Consider the following 17,363-nt stretch of genomic DNA (forward strand, 5'->3'; position numbering starts at 1 on the left):
AGGGGGGAGAAGCTCTAATTTTCTTGTGAGATGCTTTGTGATCAGATTTACATAACGTCTCAAGAGTGAATCCAGTTGTAGATTTTTGTAAATCTGTTAAAAAAAGGTAGCTCAGAATTTGTTTCAGTTGAAAATAGCCATATTGCTTATATTGACTTACTTTTTGGCTTAGTAAAAGAGAAACCTGTATGATTTCCATCGTGTTCCATCTGTAGTAAGCCAACTCATCATCCTATTTAGATTCCCACAGGTTGCATTAGAAAAGACACCTAATCACTGATATTTTGTGTTTCTGTACTCCAGGTCACTTCCCAAACAAGGCAATGCCATCTGCAGGAACGCTGCCATGGTTACATGGCATCTTCTGCAACATGAACAACCCCTGTTTCCGCAGCCCAACCCCAGGAGAGGGTCCAGGTGTTGTGTCCAACTACAACAATTCCATGTAAGCAGAGCTGTATGTGTGACACTTGGTTGTAGTAATACAGTCCTGCTAGGCAACTGCCTGTAGCCTGCTCTGGGCACCTGTTGGGCATTCATGGACACGTTTCTAGCACATCATTCCAGCAATGGTCAGCAAAGTTGAAGAAGAGCTCATGATGATTTGGCCCTTTTTGAGGAAGAGTTCAGTTGTGCTAGTCTTGAGGGAACACACATTTAATAAAATGCATGCTTTCTATTACCTACTGCTTAGTGAATATCTCAGGATAAATCTTTCTGATATAAGAGTATGAAACCCCTAAGCTTTCTTTTCATTTGAGTTGACCCTTCAGAATGGGAGCTCTGATGAAGTAGCAACAAAGAAAAATCTGCACTGCCACTTCTTACGTAGCACCTGCTTTGGTCCTATATTTTTATCAGCATAGTAACCTTCAGATAATAAGCTTATTGACAAAATAGGAGGATGGGAGATTTCCAGACTGTTAGTGAAAAACTGCTGTGGGAGTGCACTATTACATTGTTATAGCTGAGTCATGAAAAATAGCAGAGTGGACAAAGATCCTTAGAGTAAAAACCTGTTAGAATAGCTATAAATAATGCTCCCAGTCTCCCTTTGCATAGTCCATCTTGGAGCATCCAGTGATTAAAATTAACATGCTAACAATGTCAAGGCCATTAAAGCTCCAGTCACATGAAGGCCCATAAGCTTGTAGTTAATGTAGCATTTGACCTTCTGTTCCTAGTGAACAGGATTTAAAATAGTCAGCTGGACTTTACTTGTGGGGTATGGTTATTCACACACTAAAGCTAGAGGGTTCTGTTCTTTATACATTCTGGCTTTTCTACGTAGCTTATTACAGACCAAACTGTGAGTCAGAGTAAATTCGGTGTATAACAGAGGAAGCAAATACATTGTGTTAGCTGAAAGAATTTAGTCTTTCCTGTTTGCTGTTTCCTGTAAGCTAAAAAAAGTCATGAGGACTGAGATATACCATTCCATGTACGGAAAGCCATAGCACTGTTAAAGAAAGGTAACGGTGTCCCCTCTGCTAATAAGAACTATTTTGTACCTGGTTATAAACGCAGGACCTGATTGTATCCCTGCTTGAACTGCCTGTTCTAACCCAGAACCAGTAGGTGAATGGCTGCCTGTGACAGTTTGTCACTCATGTTTTCCTGCTTCTTCTAGAAGAAATGTTTTGAAGGGACCTAAAAACCACCCTTATATTGGAGGAGACTGAGCCCCAGCTCAGGGAGGAGGATTCTGAGTCTGAGTGATTCCATGTCACTTACTTGCCAGAGCAGGGCTGAATGTGCCCAGCATGCCCCATCCAACTGCTGGAGCTGAGCCTGGGATAGCACCAGAGCAAATCTGCACCGTAGCCGTGAGGTGAATGTTGTCTGGGGAAGGTCCTGCCCCCCCCAGCAAAGTCAGCATTGCTAATGAAGAAAGTGTGTGAATGGGCACCCTTTTGCAATACCAGTAGTCCTCTTAAACCTTCTGTGGACTTCCAAATCTAACTGAATCCCACACTACCTGAAACTGCTCTGGTTTCATCACAAAACTGAGCTTGGAGTTTCACAGCTGAGGAGAATTGGTTTGGGTTTGTTTTTTTTCCAGAGAAAATTGACTTTTTACATATGCAAAGTTCTCAAGATCCATCAGTCTTAAATTATTGTTGGTTCTCTATTTCTTCTTTCAGCCTTGCGAGGGTATACAAAGATGCTCAGGAGCTCTTACTGGAAGCCCCTGAAATCCGTGACCTTGGCAGAATCTGGGAAGAACTGATTATTATGACTCAGTTTATGGAAACAATGAGAACGAATCCTGAAAGAATTGCAGGTAATTGTTTTGTCTATATCCCTTAGACTCTTGAATTTTCCCTTCTGAGAGCTGACTAGTAGTTTACCCTGCAGACTGACAACATTATAAGGTACTTCACTTGTAGCTGTTATTCTGCTTAGTGTAAGTTAAAACTCAACCAGTGTTACAACAAATGGCTTCCATTTGAGAGGAAGGACACAGGCAATCATCTCCTTTCTATAACCATCTTCCTTAAATAACAGTAGACAAAACTCAAAACACAAACCCACAGATATGTCACCATCTAAACGTGGATGAAGAGATTTCATTCATTATTATTCCAGTAGAGGCAGAAGCAGTAAGAAACCATCACTGGAAGGTGCAGAGGAATGGAAGCTAGGAATATGCCTGAATATATACTAGGAGCATAGCCCAGAGAAAAGCTTAGAGAAATTTTGTTTCAAGTGTTAGCTGAAAGTAAAGAAAATGCTTATTTTGATGATGTGTATAGAGAGAAGGTGTTGCCCACTTGTTATAAACAGGGTTGTGAATTAGACTCTGATAATTTTTACCTAAAATAATCTGCCAAACTCTAAACACAATCCTCAGGAAAAAATAGAAAATGGTTTAACAATAAATTTTAAATTTAATATTTGGTCTTTAAGCACAGAATTTGAAAAGACACTCCTAAAACTAAAGGCAATACAATTGGTTTTGAGAATTGATCTGTCCCATTTGCAAGTCCTTTGGCACAGGAATAATATTCTTACTAAATTCAAATAGTCATTCTCCATATGTTTTTAATGAGAAGTGTATAAACCATCCGATACACATGCTCCACTCTCTTATCAGCAGCTTCTAACTAGAAGTGGAAAAGGGACTGTCTCATTGTAAATAACAATGAGACAACCAAAATGCCCCAGAACGCAAACAACAAGAACTTGAGTATAATCTGAGCTGTAGTTTGTACATAGCTATAGAAACCAAACCTGCCTATAAAGAAGTGAGGAAAAGCATGACATGCCATGGGATTGCAACATACTGCTAAGGGACCCCACCCCATAGTTTGGGAAGTTGCCTTTGCATCCCATATCAACTTTACTCAGCAGCTGGAAAATAGAGTACATTCCTCCCTTTTCCTGTGAAATATAATGTTAGTGCTCCTTCAGAACCTGGGGGGAGTTAATGTGTTTTACTTTAAAAAAAAAAAAAGAAAAGTTTGGAATTTCCTGTGCCATAAAACAAAGTAACAAAGTTCTGGAGCTAAACTAATAGAATGTGAATTGCCACCTTTTTCCATACAGGAAGAAGTAGGGCAGAATTGACATTTTAAGTTCTCTCTGTAGCTTACTTCTATTGCCTGTAACAATCTCAACAGAATATTGTCATAGCTGCAAAACTGAGCAATGAAACATGAACAAATGTCAGAACTGAGATTGCTTCTCCTGCTGATTCCTCAGACCAGATCCGCCCCTTGAGCCTTCCTTCCTCACCCCATTCCTCCCTTTGCACTGACACATTTGACAAGATGTGTTCCTGTAGAGTGCTTTTTCTTCCACAGTCATACCTGGGTGTCAGGAAGGGCATCAGTGAGAAAGAGGGACAGGCCCCTGCTATTGTTTTCAGTGTTTACTGTTTGAATAAATGCATAAATGAAGAAGTTCTGCCCCATGGCAGTATGGTACATAGAGTCATAGAGTGGTTAGGGTTGGAAGGAACCTTAAGATCATCTAGTTCCAACTCCCCAGTGCTGCTCCTATCAGCTGCAATTGCCTGTTCTAAAGACTGGAAGAACTAGTGCTTTTCAAGCATTCTTGACCCAAGTCTTTTGATGCTGTGTGAACTACCTTTAATAAAGGCTGTAACATTCAAAGGATATGAACAACATTTAGTTTCCAAGCTTTCACTTGGACCATACTGAGGCAGAACTCACTCTGATGCTGATTTGTAATAGAGTCAAGTTAAAAAAATTGGCACTTTTGACTTTAGGAGCAGTATATTTTGCATATTGCTCTACATGGAATTAGGGAAATTTGGTGGCTTCTCACATGTATTGAATTTAGCAGTGGGTAGTCTCATTGGTTTGCCTGAAGATTTGCCAGTTTCTGGTTTAATCATTGGTAATCCAGGTTAATATGGCTGTGAAACTACCAACAAGTCATGCTTCTCCAAAGAAAATGAGGTTTTTTCTTGTGGAAGATTTTCAAAGGGTCAGTTTTGTAACACTATGGAATAAGATTAACTAGTGAAATTGACAGCAAGTGATAAATTAATGTAAATGTAAAGCATTGGCTAAAGTTATTTACAAGAGGTCCAGAAGAAAAGACCCAAGCCTCAGGAGCATACTTGAATCTGAACGTTTAAAATAAAGCATTACCTCAGAAAAAAGGCAGAGACTTTGAAACACAGTCAGGGATGCTTTCAAAACTCCCATTGCTGAAGCTCTAGTCTGAAACATCTTTGAGAGGTCAGGTACGCACAATCAGAACACTAAGCAATTACTGATGAGCATTCCCCAAGAAAGGATTGAAATGATTTTGAATTTCAAAAGTAGTTTTGGACCCCATTAGTCAGTACTAAGCATGTGAGCCAAAGTACACACTTTTTGCAGTTTTAAGCCAGGATATGAGTTGTTCTTTAACTTCCTTCGTTTGGTATCTCACTGATCTCTGCACTTATTTCTTCCTGCAGGAAGAGGAATACGAATTCTAGACATTTTGAAAGATGGAGAGACCCTCACTTCCTTCTTACTGGAAGATGTTGGCCTCCCAGATATGGTTGTTTTCCAGCTTATTAATGCTCAAGTGCGCCCTGAACAGGTAGGTAAGAGTATAACAGCTACCTGTTACCTGTGTGGAATGGCATCTCTTGAGCTGTACATGCAAAACTGCCCCAGTGAGAGCCTTGCTCCCAGAATACCTGCTGCCTTGTAGGTTGCTCGTGCAATTTCTCCCTTTGTTTTTGGTTTTGGGTTTTTCTGTCAATCTAAAGGAAGAGGTGTTTGGTTTGTCTTTTAAAAACCTTTTTGAATACTCATTAAATACAGATACTTGGTTTGATGCTGCCATTGTTCCCAAATAACAAGCAATAAGAAATGATCCTGCCAAGCAGTGCATCCATCCCCATGATTAAAGACTTGGCTCAAACCATAAAACAGCTGTGGGTCCCTTTGAGACAGCACTCCTGATGAAGAGCAGCAGAGAACTATTTGAGGTTCTTAATATTGCATTTTAATTCTCTGCCCTGATGTCAGCAAAGTAATATGGGGGCCTTATGGCATTGTCTCACATGAATACGTGGGAGTGGAGAAGCAGACCCACTGTCTTGGATTCCGATTGAATAATAGGTCTGCTCAGAAAACTCAGAGTGAAAACTGCAGGTCAGATCCCTCCTAAGCAGGGGACTGTTTGACCAAGTCCAGGCTGCCTCTGCATTGTACTGATGCTGGGAGCTCTCTGAGGAATGCTGTGTTAGTGAATGAATGTTGCTGAATCAGAACTCTGGAACAATTTCTACACTGCGTTAATGTGTGGGTGGAAGCAAGTGAATAACTGAGGCTGAAAGACACAATTCCTCTTTTTCACTGCCACATAAAACACAAATGCTGGAACTGTGTGTGGCCAGAAAGAGGGAGGGTATTAATAAACTTGAATGCAGTTCCTTTAGTGCACCACAGGTTCCAGCTGGGGTGACTAGTAGCCAGATTACTTATCTGCAGTGTTCTTGATTAGTACGAGGAGAAGGCCTCCCCTCTCCTCACTTTGTCATGAAGCATTACCACAAGACCATACCAGAGCCAGTGTCAATTGATACATCCTACTTATTTTCACACCTCCGTATCAGCTGAGATGGTGAAAATTTGCTTCCTTGCCTCTTGTGACAAGAAGAATATATACAGATATCCTGCTGGGCTTCTCTTTACCTCTTCTTCATCAGAGATCCGTTGCACCAGGAGAACTGTGTGGTGCTGTGTTAGTCTCAGTTAGCTCCCCAGTGGCATTCATTCATCTAGTGTTAAAAACTGCCTGCCAGTGTGTGCAGGACTGAAGTTCTCAATACCACCGTTGAAAGTATGATTGAAGCCTTCTGGAACATGGTGTCTTTCTGCTGTACTTTCTGTGCTGATGTGGAAAGAGATGTAGTTCTCTTTATGCTGGAAATGAAAGAAATTTGAACAGTTAGAGAGGAAGCCAGAGGTGACCTGGTGCTAAATACCACTTCTGTAGTCCTCCATAAAGTTTTCTTGGTAGCAGTAACCACAGGGGATGCAAGATCATCTAAGAAGACCTGATGTACAGCCATCAGGAAAGAAAGTGCTGATGCAGAAAAACCAACTTCCAAAAGGCCACAAGAGAATTCTTTTCAGTAGAACTTGAGCACTTGATCTATGGGGCAGAAATCACTTAATTCCTATAGACCTTGATAAGCAACTTACTCAAGCTGGACTTACAGTCAGTTGAGGTAGAAGATGCAGAGCCATGACTAGAACCTAGATCTGTGGTAGTCTTAAGCCTCAACCATGTTATTTCATCTCTAGTTCTTCATGCTGCTCTACCCTGTGTTTGCTCGCATATTGCTGCTGCACACCCTCTCTCCCTGACTCTGACAGCATAGAACTGATCATCCTGAAAGCAACTTGTTTACAAGAGCCTGGCTGTTGCCAGCAGCTGGCTGCAGATCTAGGTCTGAGCCGCCTGGGAGAGCAGGAAATGACACACAGTGCTGAAAAGCTAAACCTGATCAAACAGCCAACTAGCTGAAAAAATCATTTGGACTTCATCTTGCCAGCTTTGGCCAAATGGTGACACATTGATTAAAAAAAACCCCAAGTAGCATTGAAGTTTTCCTCTGAGAGCCTACTTTTTTGAGTCACTCTCAGATAAGGATAAGAGACTGATGTTCAAACACAATAAGAAGTTCAGGAAAGATTGGCAACAGCCCACCCTACCGGAAAAATTGGAAGGGTGGAGGTTTGATGTTTTCCTAATCCCATCTGTTCATGAACATTCTTGAAATGCAGTTACAGTTTGTAAATAACCTCTCTTTGGTTGTTACTGGTCTTTTGGTCTTTTTTTTTTTTCCCCTTTTCTCTGTTTAATCCTTCTCAGTGATGTTAATGTCACAGTTTCCTCATTTCACAAGTCAAAACAGGGTCCTCAGGCTGCCTCCCTGTGCAGCTCAGTTTCATTGCAGCTCCCACTGGGTGATGAGGACCGTGCCAGAGCAGGAGTGTATGGTTTAAAAATGCTGTTCTTTTCACACACATCCCCAGGACATAAGTGGCAGGGCAAATAAGCAAGTTCTTTCACTGACAGAAAGTCAGTTAAATCCACTTCAAATGTTCCAGTTTGGTTTTGGAGGATTTTTGCAAACCAGAGTGACAGTACCGCTCAGATACTTTTTTACTAGAAATTTACATCCCTTTTTTTGCACTCTGGGGTTGTATGTATTTCCCTTTGCAAGCACCACCAGACAAATCTCGGCTTCTAACTATAGACTTGCAGATAGAAGATTCTGTTGATGTTCAGAATCTCCTAAGATGGCCTTGTTGACTTAGGTAGGAAATAAACGTGCACCTCTGTCTGACCTGGTAGAAGTGTGGTGTGTTTGTTTTGATCCAGATGTCTTAAAGACTGGAATGCTCAGCAGATTATTTTTCTAAAGACAATTAGATTCTGAGCTGATTTTGACAATTTCTTTTTCTATGCAGCTTATGAAATTCATTTAGCCTAATGATATTGTGTCAGTGCATAGTGCTTGTTTGTCTGAATGCCTGCGTTCCTCTCAAGCACAGGAGGCATTTACAGTCATCACAGTGTTGTGAGGTCTTTTCCTTGCAATTTGTACTGTGAAATGAGGTGGACAGAGCATGGGAACATGAGCCTATGTGCAATTTCCAGTGCTACTTTTATTATATTGCCATGTATTCTGTGCATTACAAAGCAAGTAGAACTGAACCATAGACTACCATTACAGCAATGTAAATCCTAGGTAGTTCTTACTGATTTCTGTGGAGGTATTACGCATTTACACTGGTTTAACTATTGGTTATGCATTTATATTGGTTTAACTATAAACTAATCTGTTCCAGTGGTGGAACACTAAAGATAATAATTGTTGTGGGTTTTTTCTGTCCCATGTTTATATTAGAAGTGCTAATCAATAGGTGGATGTCGTTTAATGTAAAATGGTTTTGTAAAGCCTGGGTGTATGCCTGTGCACAGTGACAGTGAGTAATGGCTGTGGGGAGGCATTGGGGTGGAATAGTCGTAAGTGAAATACTGAGGGAAATGGAGCTGAAGAGTCAGTGGAACTGGCCTTGTTCTCTTAGAGCAACTGACAGCAAAAATATATGTGGTACAGTCGGTTGGACCTGGGGAAATACTCTCAAGCAAGCCATAGCTATCTCTCCTTAACCACAAAGATGGCTGGGATGGCATTAGTTGTGCTTAGATAATAAAGGGAAGACTCACAAGAACTTTTGCTATGAAAGGAAGAATCACTAATGAGAAGAGGAAAAATATGACTGAAGGCAAAGTGGTTTAGCATAACATCAAGTGAAGGTGGTTCAAGAGTTGGTGCTTCAGCTGACCACATCCTTCTGCCATTCATGAAAATATTAGGAGGGTCTGTTACTAAGGTGTCCACTTTTGATAAATCTTTGTTGTTCCTGAGCAGTACGAAGTTCCACAACAGTAACTGAACCATTGTTTCTGGTTGCAGTTCGCCAGTGGTGTCCCTAACTTGACTCTGAAGGACATTGCTTGCAGTCAGACGCTGCTGGACCGCTTTATTATCTTCAGCAGCAGAAGAGGTCTCCCTTCGGTGCACAAGGCCATGTGTGCCTTGTCCCAGGAAAGCCTACAGAGAGTGGAAGATGCCTTGTATGCAAATGTTGATTTCTTTAAGCTATTCCAGCTGGTAAGTATTAACACAATCATCCTGCATTTTGTTGACTTTTTTTTGGGTGATATTTCATTGCCCTTCAAAAATTCTCTTTGTAATACACCACCAATGTTCCAAGTGGTCTTTGTATATTTACCCATGTAAATGGAAGGTTATGGATGTGTGATTATTAACCTGCTGTTGGCAGGACACTGGGCAGTTCTGAGTATGCTTTGGGATGAAACAGATGGAATTCACAGTACCACAGAACTAAAATATTCAAATGCAATTTTAAAGTCAGAGAGTGTGTGTGGAAGTATTACCTGGTCTTTCCAGTCTGTGCAGCAAAACAGTGTATGGCGAGAACTACAGGGACCTTACTGAGGGTTCTGAAAATACCCCCACAACCCATTCTGGCTTTGCTTCACCCAGAACCAAACTCAGTGCTGGACTCAAAGCCATGATGCAGGTTGAGTTGAGATTGCCATACAAGCCTTTAAAAAAACCACCATCCCAAAACCCCCCCAAAGCAAACTAAACACAACAACAACAAAAAACCTAACCCAACCAACCAACCAAAAAACCCAGCCAAACTAGTTGTACTGGTTTGCACTGCTTTTTCTATAGAAGCTTTTCCTCACTTCTGTTCATCTTCATTGCCCTTTGTGCTGTTCCTGATTCTGCTGTGACCTTCTTGCCATAAATTAACCACAGCTGCATCTTTGGTTCAGTATGGAGATATTGTGCCAGTTATAGATATATATTTTCTTATTTGTATTTATATAAATTTAAAATGGATAACAATTTATTAAGAGAGAGGTGTATATAGAAAATCCCTGGGGTGGGATGTTTTTTACTTTTGCTCTCTATTCTTTTCCTAATATTTTTCTAATACCCCATTTGTATTCTGCACACTGAGCTGGTGCTTTCATAGAGCTATTCATAAAGATGCCAAGGTCTCTTTCCTCATGATCCTTAGCACCCGTCACTGTGTATACATCTTTTGTGTTTGTTTTCCCCACGATCATGACTTCACGTTTTCAACAACAAACAGAATTTGCTGTTTTTCACCTTATAACTGAATGTCGTGGGAACAGCACGTTGTCAATTGGTTGTATACAGCAGGCAGGGTATATGAGCAGCTGCTAAAGTTACGTAGAAACCATTGACTGGAGTTTTCTGCCACAGCAGCGTAACATCATGATGAATATAACATGGATTTTACCAGCTTTGAGTTGCTCAGAAGTGGGAACAAGCTATGCCAGAAGCTTTAGCTGACTCGCCAGCCAAATTACTGTTAGATTACTGTGGCATTGGCAGTCATTCATTGTGCCTGTGTGATTTTGCCAATCCTGATAAGAGTCTGTAGTCAGCTTTTGAAAGCTGCTGGTTTCCATTTCTGAAAATACACTCAGATATTTTCTGTATCTGATGCTCACTGGAAGTAGCAGAGAATTAATGCTACAGTACTTCTAAGACAGGTTTTCAGCATTTAAGGACTTCATGTGAAGGTGCACACTGCACTGCCCAGCTTTCAAATTAAGCTGCTAACATACTATGGTTTTGCTGCCCTGTCAAATAAAATGGAAAGAGCAGATTTGATGAAGCAGTTGTCTGTGTTTAAAATAAAATAGACTTATGGGAAATAGAAACATAAAGCTGAAATCAAAACCTGGAGTTGTGAAAGACTGGGTGTTCAGAGGCAGGCTTATGCTCTGGTCTGTTACTACAAGATCTGGCTGCCAAGACTTTCCCTGAGTATTGGAAGACTGATTCCAGTGGGTTATAATATGCACCAAGCTGTGGAGAAGAGGGTTTATCTTCTCATGATGCCCAGCACAGTGAGACCTCAAGTTGGTAGAAGCTTTCCCATACTCCTTTTGAATCAATAGTCTATCTTGGTTACTCCTTTTCACCTAAAAGGTAGACTGTGCATAAGTGCTCCTTGCTGCAGTAATGATTAGAGTCTGCTTCCCCACTGCTTCAAAGTTAATGTTTCTTATTGAATTTGTGATATTTGAATGTATTCAGGTATGTGCATAAACATCCACTCAAACCCTTCATATGCTCATGTATACCCTCCAGGGCTTTTGACAGAAATTAAAGCACATTTTGGCCAGCAGAGACTGAAAAATAAGGCCCACACATTACTGTCTGGCCCAGCCTCCACAAGGAAAATGAGCCTCTTTCTGGAGCACTGCTGTTCTTGAACCTGCCTCTTTCACCTTCATTTGAAGTCCTTTAAACCTTATAAATAAATTAAAATACAATTCTGTAATTTTAGCCAGATAAACGTAGCATCATTTGTATAATACAAAACCTCTACTGCTACCACCAGTAACAATAATGATAAGGGAAATTACAAGGGCAGAGGATACAATTGCTCACGCCCTGCTGACTGATACCCAGCCCAACACGAGCAGCGATCTGGGCCTTCTGTGTGACTCCCCCCAGCTTCTATCCTGGGCATGACGTATGGAATACCCCTTTGGCCAGTTTGGGTCAGGTGTCCTGTCTCTGCTTCCTCCTGCTTCTTGTGTCTCTCCTCACTGGCAGAGCATGAGACTGAGAAGTCCTTGATCAGGGTAAGCATCACTTAGCAACAACTAAAAACATTCGTGTGTTATCAGCACTGTTCCCAGGCTAAAAGTCAAAAACACAGCGTTGCACCAGCTACTAAGAAGGAGAAAAATGACTGTTACAGCTGAACCCAGGACACCTTATTGTGATTTTGGGTGGAGATAAGCAGTTCTTATCACCAAGCATAGACACACGTTGCTGAAAGAGCTACTTTGGTCAGTATCACCACATACGCTTGATAGATAATCAAACCGAGTGTAGCTCTACACTCAGTTACATATGCAGAATGAATCTTCATTGAACTGTTTAAAACTTCTACATTAGCTTTAAAACTTCTAGAAATACCTGTGTATTCAAGACCCAGGTCATTTTCTGCACCCTTACACTATCAGTCACTCTGTACTTCATGGTCTTCAGGCTTCAGTTGTATAGTATAACAATCACATACCAGGTTTGGTTTTGTTTGAGTAGGGCTTATTTTAGGATGGACAATTGACTGTGGGCCTTCTGTTGCTGGGAAGAAACTCTTCAATAATTATGCTCTTCCTTTTTTTGTTTTTCATGACACCACATTCATTTCCAGTGAATATGAAAATAGTTGGATAAATATTTTTTGGGAAAACTTTCATCCTCCTCTGTGCTTAGGGTCAATAATCATTCCCAACTGTATGCTCTGGTATTTAGGTCAGGTGAGAGTGTAGTTTGTATATAAAATCTGCCGATCCTGTCATTTGCTTCTAGAGAACATGAACTAGCTGAGTACATCTTCAGTCATTTTAGGATGTTTCTGTTAAGACCTGATTCATACTGAATGCCTCTTGCAAGAAGTAGTATTTAGCAGTAAATGTGTAATTTTGCCCCTATTTCTCTTTTCTTTCCCTCTAGCTACATGAAGCAGGTTCTTAATTTCATGTTTATTCCAGGCTTTTCTCTGGTTTGCTTAGAATTGTTCACAATGCCTATTGCTCACAGTTGCAAAAAAAGCCAGGTTAAGGCAAATGCTCCAAGAATCCTGTATAATCTTTGCAGAAACTAGTTCCCCTTAGGGGACAAAGGAAAAGTGTATTTGAAGCACTGTGTGTATGTATTTCCTGCCTGAACTACAAGTGACAGATGAGAACATGCTAACATGAGCTTTCCATAAAAACTCTTGCCTTTGTGATTTCCTGCCAGGTACAGTGCAGCTGTCTCTTGCTTTCTTAACCACCTACTGGCTGAAAGGAATGGCAGGGAATCAGCAGGGTGTATGTAACAATCAGCTACATCGTTTTGGGGAAGTCTTTTTAGGACAGCGAGGACCAGGCTGCCTTCAGAGTCAGGAAATCTCTCAAGTATAAAGTCCTACCTGTTATTTACCTCCATGGTAAATGAGTCTTCTGTATGACAACCTCTGCTGAATTCACAAGTTACCAAGAGTCTGTAAATCTCACTGGAAGAGCAGCCTCTGTGAGGAGCAGCTTCTCAGAAATCCCAGTTCCCACATTCCTCCTCTATTTTTGCACCTTTTGGCATGGTGGGTTTAGATAAGCAAAACAAATCCCAGGCTTACATTTTCAGTGGCCTGTGACTGTTTCAGCCTCATATTGGTAAGAACACTTACACAGGCTGCTGTGTGAGTCTGCACATGGGTACTGGATTTGTGGCCCCACAAGACAGCCTTACAAGACACTGTTCCAAATAACTCAAGGTATTTGAGCTAAGGAGATGCCATTTGGATTTTCTTCTCTCACTGTAATAGCTGTTGTCATGTACAAACTATACAAAACTCATCTGTATTTCTGATGTATTCACAGCTTCCTACTGTGCTGAACAGAAACTCTCCAGGTGCTGACCTGAAGGCCTGGGGGAGGGTGATGTCTAGTGTCAGCCAGGCAGTTCAAAAGGCAAGTGGTCTATTAAAAATGACATCACTTTTCTAAGTAGCACATAATCCCTGTTTTCCTTTGTTCTTTTTATGTTCCAGTTACCTGCTTTATCAGAAAGAAAGTAGACTTGTTTGGAAAGAGCTGATTCCTTAGAAATTAATTCTCTCATCACAAAATAGATGTAGAAGGAAGCATTGGCAATTATGATTCTATAGCCTTTTCTTCAGAAAAGGCATGAGAGAACAGGAGCTGAAACTGGTGCCTATGACCAGAACAGAGAAGATAAAAGAATGAGGTTGTGACTGCATGCTTTACCAGTGTGGACACAGCTGAGTCCTCACCAGATCCTCCTTTGTGGGCTGTGATTAACAAAGCCTTGTCTTACTGCAGCTAGCCAGGAAGCCAAGCGTTCAGGACCTTCTGATATTTCTGCAAGCGTTTGTACAAGAGGAGAGGTCAGAATCCGTAGGCCACTTGGTGAGCTCCCTGTCTGATCTTTTCTGTGGCTACCCAGAAGGAGGTGGATCCCGAGTGCTTTCATTCAACTGGTATGAAGATAATAACTATAAAGCTTTCCTGGGGATTGACTCAACAAGGAAGAAATCCAGTTATCTTTATGATAATACAACCAGTAAGTTTTTCCACCAAACCATTACAGAGACTGTAGGCAGGTATAACTTCTGGTAGAATACCACTGTTGCTTTTATAAAATAACACTTTTAAGCAGTTGTTTCAAGAAATTAGAGACAGGTGAAATTATTTTACATACTACTTATTTCATAGCTGGAAGCAGAGAAGGAATTGGGAACAGAAATATGCATTTGCTTTCACTATGAAGGGATAAACATAGTCACCCTCATTAAGACATAAGTCCCTCTTCTAATATATGCTTCTATATATGATATATGTCTTCTAATATATGCTACTGATGTCAGGAAGAACTAAGTGTTTCTGAAGAAGGTTCTGGAAAATGCGGTGCTGCATTCTGGAATTACTTTTCTCCAAGATAATGTGATACATGGCAGCTGTTCTCTTCCTGCATAAACGAATATATTTTTATAACAGTAATGTTCTGCAGCATAATTAAGTCTTACACAGAAAGCATTTCAATTTACTAGTTTTTGTTGCTTTGATTTCCTCACTTACCTTCTCACTATTGTAATGGGAGAGAATGGAAAGAGGAGCCAAGTTTATTTTTGCTACCACTCATTATTTTATGGTTTTATTATGTCCCCTTCTGTTTGCCATTTAGTTTTTTCTCTACAGCAGCAAATTTTTTCTGCACCAACTGCCATGTTCTAGCTGGTAGTAGATTTCTCTGCCTATTCTACTGTCATAGGTATGGTTGCAAAGTACAGGTAAGCACTTTGCCCGAGGAGAGATTCCTCCCTTTCACTGTTAGTGTTAATACTTGGCTCTATTTATGTCTGAATCTTCAAAAGACCTGTTAAAGCCTCAGTACTTCATTTCTTCAGCCAGGGAACAAAATAGTTGGATGCTGTCCAAGTAGACTAATTACTTCATAGTGCAGGAGCAAGATAGAAACATTTACATTAAAATGTTCAGTTCTAAATCATTGTAGGATCCAATTCTGAACCGTTTCAGAGTTCAACATCCAAGCCTGCTGGATCTCCAGTCCAACAGTTAACACTGTGTAAGAATTAACTACTAATAGGAAAAAACATAGCTTTGTATCAGCATCAACTACAATTCAAAGGAGCCAAGTCGTTAAGAGGAAAGCAGTTCAAAATTGTTCAGTGAGATCTGAACTGTCTGATTTCCTTCCATTTGAAATACCTTATAAATAACAGCAACTTTCAAATGGTTAGATTTATTTGTTTACTCTTCTAATTTCCATGCTGCCTACTTTACAACTCCAATACTTACTTAATAGTCTTTTCCATCTGGTCAGATATTGTACTTCTACACTGTAGAATGTGCTTAAGCCATTCAGCTTCAAAATGCTTTAAACTGACCATATTGCCAGTAAAAAGCCCTGCAGGATGTTATGTATGATAGGATTTGAGTAAGGTTACATAAAGACTGTCTTTCTTTCTGTCTTTAGCACCCTTTTGTAATGCATTGATCCAGAACTTGGAGTCAAACCCTTTAACCAAAATAGCCTGGAGTGCTGTGAAGCCCCTGCTGATGGGAAAAATTCTCTTTGCTCCTGATTCACCTTCTGTACGGCAAATCCTAAAAAATGTAAGTGCTTCTGAAATACAAACCTGTTTATTGCTAACAAACTGCATACTAAGAAACATCCTGTGAAAAACAGTGACCCAGCACATCAACCTATGATTTTCTTCTCAGAATTCCATTTGTTCTGATGGTCCTCAGGGGAGGGACAGTTACTTTTCGTTAAAAAACCGGGAGTCAGATCTTCACTGACCATCTTGGTCTACACCACATACTGTTTTCAGCTTAAATTGTCTTTTGTTGGCAGGATTCCACACTTGCACTAGTAGAAATAGTAATGTTTGTATATATTTTACAAATGGAACATCGGCAGCTCTGTGCCAGTAAATATTTAAATGGGGCAGTTACGAGGCTTTGATAGACTCATTGAGACCTAACACTGAGAGATTACAAGCCAATAGCAACATCGTGGTTTAGTATAATTATGTTGACATGAAAAACAGTTGTCACTTCATGAAAATAGGATGGAGCCTGGATATTTCAGTTAAGTGCCTGAAGTTGGGTGAAATTAATCTGATTAGTTAAATCAAGGTCACATACAACCTAGGTTTTGGCCACCTCTCAACAGCTAAGGCACAGAAGAACTGCACATAGTGCACACAGGAAAACATCAGATTTATAGCAGCCCAACATTTCGAATCTTAACTAATATCTTAACTATAATAGTATCTGTCTTCTCCAGCTGCCTCCCATTCATTCATCTACCCACAACATCATCTTTCTTTTTAGTTCTTGGTGGAGAGAAATAGCCTACCTATAACCTGAGTATTTAAAGGAATTGAAGTTAACTGGGCTTAATGTGCACTTGTTTTTTCCATTGCATATACAATAGAAATTTATCCTAAGTGACTTTGATTCCAGCTGGATTTTACAAATTCTTTGCCAAGGATTATTAGCATTTCTGCTATTTTAACAAGTTTATCAAGTATGAAAGTAAACACTACAACATTTGTCAGGTATACCTTTCTCTGACACCGGCTGCTTCATAAATTCCATTTATCTCATCCGCTTTCTAACACTCATTTCTGCTGGTTTATTCCTCAGGCAAACTCCACTTTTGAGGAACTTGAACGCCTCAGGCTCTTGACCAAAGCTTGGGAAGAAGTGGGACCTCAGCTGTGGTACTTCTTTCAAAACAGCCTGCAAATGAATATGATCCGTGTATGTTGTAACTTAGGGATCCTCAGTAAGAGCAGCCTGTCACCATCCTTGATTTTTACTAAGGGAGAAGAGAATTAATTTGTGGGATTTGGCTGGAAGCACAGCCTTTGCAGCAGGGAACCTGTGGCCTTTAAGGCTGTTGCACTGGTTATGGGGCTTGGTTTGAAGGCATTATAGCATCTCTGTGACAAAACCTCAGATCTGGACTCTCCAGAATCTGGCTAATGACTTCTTAATAAAGGCAGCAATTGCTGCTGCTCTGTGTCTCCAGCATGTCTTCCAAGACAACCTGATTTTCTTGTGTTCTGCATAGGCGAAGAAGCAAGTAGCACCATCTTTTTGCTGGGCCCAGTGATTTACTACCTTAGGAAATTGCCTATTTCCACATCTCTTAGATTTGACTTTGAGCAGCTGCGGGTAATATTTGC

General features: G+C 40.5%; 1 protein-coding gene across 1 annotated transcript in view; it reads left to right on the forward strand.

The window, feature by feature from the left end:
- Positions 1–303: 303 nt before the first annotated feature.
- Positions 304–17,363, forward strand: part of ABCA4 (ATP-binding cassette, sub-family A (ABC1), member 4) — a gene marked incomplete at its 5' end in the record, with an annotated part of 67,056 nt that continues 49,996 nt past the window's right edge. The window contains 8 exons of the mRNA XM_010016762.1: positions 304–445; positions 2,145–2,284; positions 4,937–5,064; positions 8,969–9,166; positions 13,504–13,593; positions 13,966–14,206; positions 15,641–15,780; positions 16,819–16,935. Coding sequence (XP_010015064.1) covers positions 304–445; positions 2,145–2,284; positions 4,937–5,064; positions 8,969–9,166; positions 13,504–13,593; positions 13,966–14,206; positions 15,641–15,780; positions 16,819–16,935 — 1,196 coding nt within the window. The remainder of the gene's footprint in view (positions 446–2,144; positions 2,285–4,936; positions 5,065–8,968; positions 9,167–13,503; positions 13,594–13,965; positions 14,207–15,640; positions 15,781–16,818; positions 16,936–17,363) is intronic.

This window comes from Nestor notabilis, unplaced genomic scaffold, assembly GCF_000696875.1.
Source record: "Nestor notabilis isolate BGI_N333 unplaced genomic scaffold, ASM69687v1 scaffold6476, whole genome shotgun sequence".
Classification (NCBI taxonomy): Eukaryota; Metazoa; Chordata; class Aves; order Psittaciformes; family Psittacidae; genus Nestor; species Nestor notabilis.